General features: G+C 52.5%; 1 protein-coding gene across 1 annotated transcript in view; it reads right to left on the reverse strand.

Moving 5' to 3' along the window:
• The window catches only part of SH3GL1 (SH3 domain containing GRB2 like 1, endophilin A2), a 30,825-nt gene extending 25,857 nt beyond the window's left edge, over window positions 1-4,968 (reverse strand). The window contains exon 1 of the mRNA XM_047095121.1: window positions 4,794-4,968. Coding sequence (XP_046951077.1) covers window positions 4,794-4,838 — 45 coding nt within the window. The 5' untranslated portion in view covers window positions 4,839-4,968. The remainder of the gene's footprint in view (window positions 1-4,793) is intronic.
• Between the last annotated feature and the right edge of the window lie 1,967 nt (window positions 4,969-6,935).

Genomic DNA, 6,935 nt, shown 5'->3' on the forward strand with positions numbered 1-6,935 from the left:
GGTCCAGGGTCCCACAGGGATGCCGCTGGTTCAAAGGTCTTCTTACAAGGGGAGTCAGCAGAGTTGCTTCCGGCAAAGTTGGACCGAATCCAGATCCCATCTCACGTGGACACAGTAACAACCAAAGCCATCCATCCCCGCGTGTGCCGCCCCAAGGCAGAGGGTCTTCCGGCAGGTAGCCTGCAGCTGCTGAGCTCAAGGGCCTGGGGCAGGGACCCCACTTTGCCTGTTGTGCTCAGCACGCAGGTTCCGTGCTTTAATTCCCGCTGATGAGGGAGCTACACGGTTCAGATTTTTTGCATCTAAGATCACTCCATATTTATTACTTAACAGGCTAAACCCTTTGCTAGGAAATCAAGTGGGATTCCACACAATAAGGTTTAAAAAATAGGTCAGAGCAGGCAGGATCTGGGGACGTTCCAAACACCAGCCACATCTCCCTGATACTAATTACTCTAAAGGTTGGGGTCCTGGGTGCCCCGGCCCTTTCCCCACCTCATGCCTCTCAAAGGAAGTCTGACCTTTCCTCCTGGGCACAAACCCAGGGCCTAGCAAGCATCCAACGAACTTCAAAGCTCTGGGATATGGCAGTCATGAATTTTCCTCCTAGCTCTCACAGAACCAATCTTTCAGTTCAAACTCTCTCCCTCCTTTCAGGCCAAAAAAAAAAAAAAAAAAAAAAGGAGAGAGAAAGAGAGAAAAGAAAAAAAAAAAGTCAAGCCAGCATTCCAGGCGGCTGCCAACTCTATCCCTAGTTACACTCTCAAATCTGGCCCAGCCACAAGAAATATCAGAAAGCAGTTAGCAGTTTAGGTCTGGAAATTAATGTCATTTACAATGAGAAATGAACTTCCAAGTCTGGATCTTGTTAGTGGGGTCTCCTTACCCTCCTTAGGTCCCCAGAAATATTCAGACTGAAGCATCGCTCCCAGTCCTATATGTACATAAGTACCAGATGGGTGGTAGGACTGAGGCCTCAGACAGATGCCTGTTCCTTCCAGCATTTTCCTCTACAGATCCTTCACCGTGCCTCAGCCCAGCAGTGGCCAGTTTGCAACAAGAAGTAAAAGCTCACGAACTTCCCATTCAAGTCCAAACCAACCCTATGCGAGACTTGAACGTTGTCACCAGAGGTGAACTGGCACGGACTTTGCCGGGATATTGCCAGATACTAACAACTGGTTTGTTATCAGTATCGGCAGTGAGATCAGAAACTTTTAATCAATGTCACAGCGTCAACTAGGAACCAAGCCTCTCCATTGCCCCTGGCTCTCCCACATCCACCTGGCTTCTAGTTCTCAATTTAGAAACAACACTGTTACAAGCCTCTGCCACGAAGAGCCTGTTTCAAAGCACTGTTTCTCAACCTCAGCGCTCCTCACATTTGGGGCGGGATAATTCTTTGTTGTGGGGAAGGCTGGCTGTGTACTGCGAGGTGTTTAGCAACCGTCCCCGGCCCCTACCCACTCGATGCCAGCAGCACCCTCTCCCCAAGCAGTGACGACCAAAAACCGTCTCTGACATTGCCAAATGTCCCTAAGCGGGTGCATGGGGGTGGGGGGGCAGAGGGAAGGGGGGCAGGGTCAGTCACCCCAGCTGAGAAGCAACGGTGCAAGCTTCTACCTTCTTAAAAATACCAGGTGCCAACAGACACTCCGGGGTTCTGACAACGTGGGATCTGGATGCTGAGTTTTACGTGCCTGTCCCTCTGGGTGTATGCGGTCATCTGTGTTTTGAAAACTAAGAAAAGCAGGTAGCTATCGCAACAATGGCCCAGGAGAGATTTTGTTGTTGTTGTTGTATCGTTTTTGTTTGTTTGTTTTGGTATAATTATTGTCACTCTTCTCAAATCTTAAAGCAGAGTTTCTCAATCTCAGCACCAATGACGTCTGGGCCCAGATAATTCTTGGGGGTGGAGGCTGCCCAGTGCGTTACGGGGTGCTGAGCGAGCGGCATCCCGAGCCTCCGCCCGACTAGATACTAACAGGAACCCAAGTTGTGACAACCCAAAATGTCTCCAGATATTGCCAATGTCTCCTGGAGAGTAGAGAGAGACGTCGCCGAGTCTTCTTGTGTAAAAGGGGAGTGCATTTACGCTTAGGCCAGATGGAGACTGGCCGGCTGAGAGCATTATCGCCTGCTCACGCCGTGAGAGCTCAAGAGGCATCAGCTGCCTCCTCATACCATTCTCCAGAACACCCTCTTCAACAGCTGACCCTCTTCTGAGGACAAGGGGATGAGAGGGGGGTCACTGAGCGCAGACAAGAAACCCACAGGGAGACGCTGGACTTGCCCTGATAAACAAGAGATGCTGGGGGACTGTGGAAACTATTGCAGAAGGGAATGGAGTGCAGCCAGCATGATTCTTGAGAGCACGACTCAGCAGAGTTGGATCAGGAGGCCAAGACAACCGCTCCCAGAGTAGGACGTGGCCATCGCAATTCTTTGGGGACGGGCCTCGCGGAAGGGTGAGATCACAAGTTGACCCACGCCGCGCTTTCCAGGTTTCGACACGCTTCTCACAGATCCGAACGCGGGCCACCTGCTTCCCGCTGAGAGAAGGAGCCCTGGTGGCCGGTCTGAGCGGCCTAGCTAGCTCCTCTGGCACAGCGTGTCTGCTTGGGACCGTCCAGGCCACCAGCACGGGCCCTGACAGCTGGGGGTTGGGAGGAGAGGGCTTCTCCTGCAGGAGGGACTACATCAAGGTCCAGACAGCAGGCAGCCATTCCCAGGTGCTCCGGTCAAGCGCTGGGGGTCTGGCGCCTGTTGGGCAGGGTCTAACCCAGGGCCGGGTCACTTAATTCCATCCTGCTGGGGCAAAGGGCTGTACCCTCGGCAGTAATCCTAGAACCCCTCTGGATTCAGTCTCTGTTCCTCCAGGGGTCAGCCATCATCTGGGGTCTGCCCCGAACACCAGGGTCATGACTTTGTGCATCAAGGGACAAAAGGTACCAGCTGTGTGACTGTGGACTCGTTTCTCTTCCCTCCCACTGGACTTCTCCAAATTGTGGGAAAAGCCTGGTTGGCCAGCGGGGCCCACACGATCCCTAAGATGGTCGCTCGTTCTGTGGATTCTACCCACACAAAGTCCACACCTACGGTTCTGAACCTGGGATGGAGGAACCAGTGGGATTCAAGGAATCTGGGGCTTCCTGGATCTGGATTAATAAACTGAATTTCCCATGTGCCCAGCTTTCCGGAGAGTGGCTCTGCAGCGTTCACCAGATTAATGAGCAGTGGGGCCTGGCCCTTCCAAAAAACCTATCCTTATCGGTCACAGGTAACACACATAAACGACTGGGTTCAGCACTCCACCTCCGGGAATTTATCCTACAAATCCAATCCCACCTGTGACCAGAGACAGTCACTGGCTAGGGGCACCTGGGTGGCTCCGTCAGTTGGGCGGCCGACTTCGGCTCAGGTCATGACCTCACGGTTCGAGGGTTCAAGCCCCCACATCAGGCTCTGTGCTGACATCTCGGAGCCTGGAGCCTGCTTCGGATTCTGTGTCTCCCTCTCTCTGCCCCTCCCCTAGCTCACACACACTCTCTCTCTCTCCCTCCTTCAAAAATAAATAAAAACAGGGGCGCCTGGGTGGCTCCGTCGGTTAAGCGTCCGACTTTGGCTCAGGTCACGATCTCACGGTCCGTGGGTTCGAGCCCCGCGTCAGGCTCTGTGCTGACAGCTCGGAGCCTGGAGCCTGTTTCGGATTCTGTGTCTCCCTCTCTCTCTGCCCCTCCCCCGTTCATGCTCTGTCTCTCTCTGTCTCAAAAATAAATAAACGTTAAAAAAAAAATAAAAACATTAAAAAAAATGTTTTTAATAAAAAAAAAGATAGTCACTGGCTATTCAGATCAGTATTGTTTGTAGAAAACGAATGGAAACAATCTACACGTCCGTCAATAGACGCCTGTATACCATGAGTCCATTAAGAGACCAAAGAAATTCTAGGGCCGTAGTCCTGGGGTAGGGGTAAGGGGGGAGTTCTCCGGGGGCATCTGGTAGCCCAGGGAGATATCTGTGCTGTCAGTATGGGGGGAGGGGGTTCTTCTGGTAGCAAGTGGGTGAGGGCCAGGCTGCCCCCAGGGCAGGGAACCATTTGAGATGGAGAATTCCAGCTCTAATGTCATCTCCAAGACCCTGAAGGAAAAGCACACAGGACTCTGTAGACTATGTTACCACCACGCGTGTGTGTTTTTAAAGGAAAGGCATAAGCGTGTCTTCGGAGGGAGGCATGAATCGTCCGTGACCGTCTTTGCCACTGGGGAAAGGGACTGGACGCCTGAAGGACCAGAGGGGGAAACTGACCTTCCATTCCACCCTCTGGCACAACCGGGCCCATCAAAGGGGGGGTTTGTTTGTTTGTTTTTAAGTACCACTCCAGACGCGAAGTTTCCCTGCCCCTGGGCTCTCTGGCAAGAGTCCCGTGTCGACAGCCTCAGGAGGGTTTCTTCCCCTTCCTTCTTTCCTCCCTCCTTGACCTTTCAGAGGAGAGGAGGGGAGGCGAAGAGGGGTCCAAGTCCCGGGTCAACCTCTGGGTGCGTTTCTGCCCCTCCTGGGGGTCTGCCCACCCTCCTCGAGGAGACTGGAGCCCACATGGCGGGCTGGGCCTGGGTCACCTCGCTCGCAGCCCCTGTCCCTCCTGGGCTCTGCTCACCGAGCGGGGGACGCGTGCCAACGTCGCCCCCTCGGTGCCCGCGGCCCCCTCCCGAGTCGGGGTCGGGCCTGGTCTGACCCCCGACTCCGGGCAGCCCGGGGCCCGAGGCTCACTCCCCGCCTCGGCCTCCGCTCACCTGGCTCGCCTTGTAGAACTGCTTCTTCAGCCCCGCCACCGACATGCTGCCTTCCGTCGTGGGGGCTCCCGCCCGAACCGGAGGGACCGCGCAAGCGACAAGCTCCCGGGCGCCGCCGACACCCCGCGCGCCTCAGCGGGCCCCCTCGGCGCCGCCTCCACCGCCCTCTCGCCAGCTCCGCGCCCGCCCCAGCGCCGCCTCAGCCCCTCGCGCGCCCGCGCGGCCAGGATATTACATGGCAACCGCACACTTCCGGTGCCGGCTTGCGCGCGCCCCGGGCCCCGACTGCGCACGCGCGCCCCCTGCCGGCCAGAGAACGCACGCGCACTTCGCCAGCGAGGAGACCGGAGCGAGCCTAGAGAGTCCGCGGAGGCTGCAGCGACCCCTGGGGTCGCGGAGGTAGTCTTAACGTTTAAAGGAAAGGCGCTTAAATCCTTCCGGGGAGGTTGGGAGGCTGAAGGTTTACAAATCTCCAGATACCTGTTTGCTAATCTCGGCTAACCCAGTTCTCCGCGGGGTTAGTCCCTCCCCCACACACCGCCTTCCACCCGGCAACGTGCTCATCCATTCAGTGGCCCAAGTCAGACATCAGCGTGTCACTTCTCCTTTCTATACCCACTGTCCTCCCTGCCCTGACCAGACCATCCCACCAGCCTCCTCTTGGTATGCCCACCTGCAGGTTCCCCTCTAATTTTCCCCCTAAAACACAGACAGAAAGATGCTCTATAACACAATTTCTATCATATCAGTCTACTGACCTCAGAATACCCTCAACTTCCTAGCATGGCCTACAAAGCTTGCAAATTTTGGCTCTATCAACCCTTCCGACTTCAGCTCTCTTCCTTTTCTATAACCCATGATCCCTGTTTCCTGTTGACCTTTGCTAATGTTGTTCCTTTCTTGCGTATTCTCCCCCAACCTTTCCCCCTGATCCTATGTGTAAAAGAGAAATCTGTTTGCAATGTCACCGTCTTCAGGAAGGAAGTCTTCCCAGATTGATACATGTTACTTGATAGTTTTTACATCAGTTTTTATTGAATTCAATTAATTGGAAGTTACTAATGAATTGGAATGAACAAGTTAATCCAAAAAGAGGAACAAGAAAGTGCTAGAGCTGAAGTGTTTGCGACTTCAGTACCGAAATCTCCGACAGATTTGGGTGCTTTTTCTCGAGCAAAGATTGCTGGAAGCTTCCAATGGCCTCAACAGAGGATACTGCACTAAGAGGATTGTTTCAGAATACATATGCCGCAACCTCCCTCCCAAAGGTCCTGATGAGACTGTTGTGAATAGTTTTTAAAAATTTCCCACGTGATTCTGAGAGGCACTCTCAATCGTGATCCACTGGCTTCAATCATTGCCTAACGCAGAATGTCACGATTCATATGGGGAAACTCAGGCCTTGAGTAAGACATGACTTGCCCAAAGTGATATTCCTAAGTTCCCTCTTTCTCCACATTACTTCCAAACAATTCGGCTTTAATTATCCAATCTACAGAATGGATAGAATCCCAAAGTTGGACTAAATTTCAGTGTTCTTTCATCACTTCTCAGATTGGAGCTAAAGAAAACCTACTCTAAGGCTCACAGGTTGATAGAAGACCTCTGCTCTGTGGGAGGCTTTTAACCTACACGATCACACAGTCCAATCAAATGAAGTTTATGCATTTGCTCAGTGACTTTTTATTGAGGGCTTGCTAGTGTGTCAGTCACTGAGAGGTCGTGGGGATACAGTGATAAGTTATTCCTGCTCTCGTGGAGCTAGTGACAAAGATAATAAATCAAATAATGCGCTAATCAAACATAAGCTGTAATTGCTTCAAGGAAAAAAACTGCTTGTAAGGAACTTCCATCCGCCTTGTAGGGGAAGAAAGGCTGTCCTGAGGTGCCTATCCAAGATCCAAAAGTTAGGAAGAAAACCAGGCAGGAAAAGAGCTGCGGAGTTTTCTAGGCGAGGAAACCGTGTTTGCAAAAATCCCGAGGATTAAGTCAGTAAGATCCATTTCATTCATTCCCTCTGAACACATTTAGTGCATATTAAATGCTTCTGAAGGGCTGCACACAATTTACTTGTTTCTTTTTGCTGTATAGCCTTTTTATTTTTAACTTTTTTTCTGCATGTAACATTTTCTTTCTGTTGTT

This window comes from Lynx rufus, unplaced genomic scaffold, assembly GCF_022079265.1.
Source record: "Lynx rufus isolate CCGP_SWC_20201006 ecotype Redwood Valley unplaced genomic scaffold, mLynRuf1.p SCAF_4, whole genome shotgun sequence".
Lineage (NCBI taxonomy): Eukaryota > Metazoa > Chordata > Mammalia > Carnivora > Felidae > Lynx > Lynx rufus.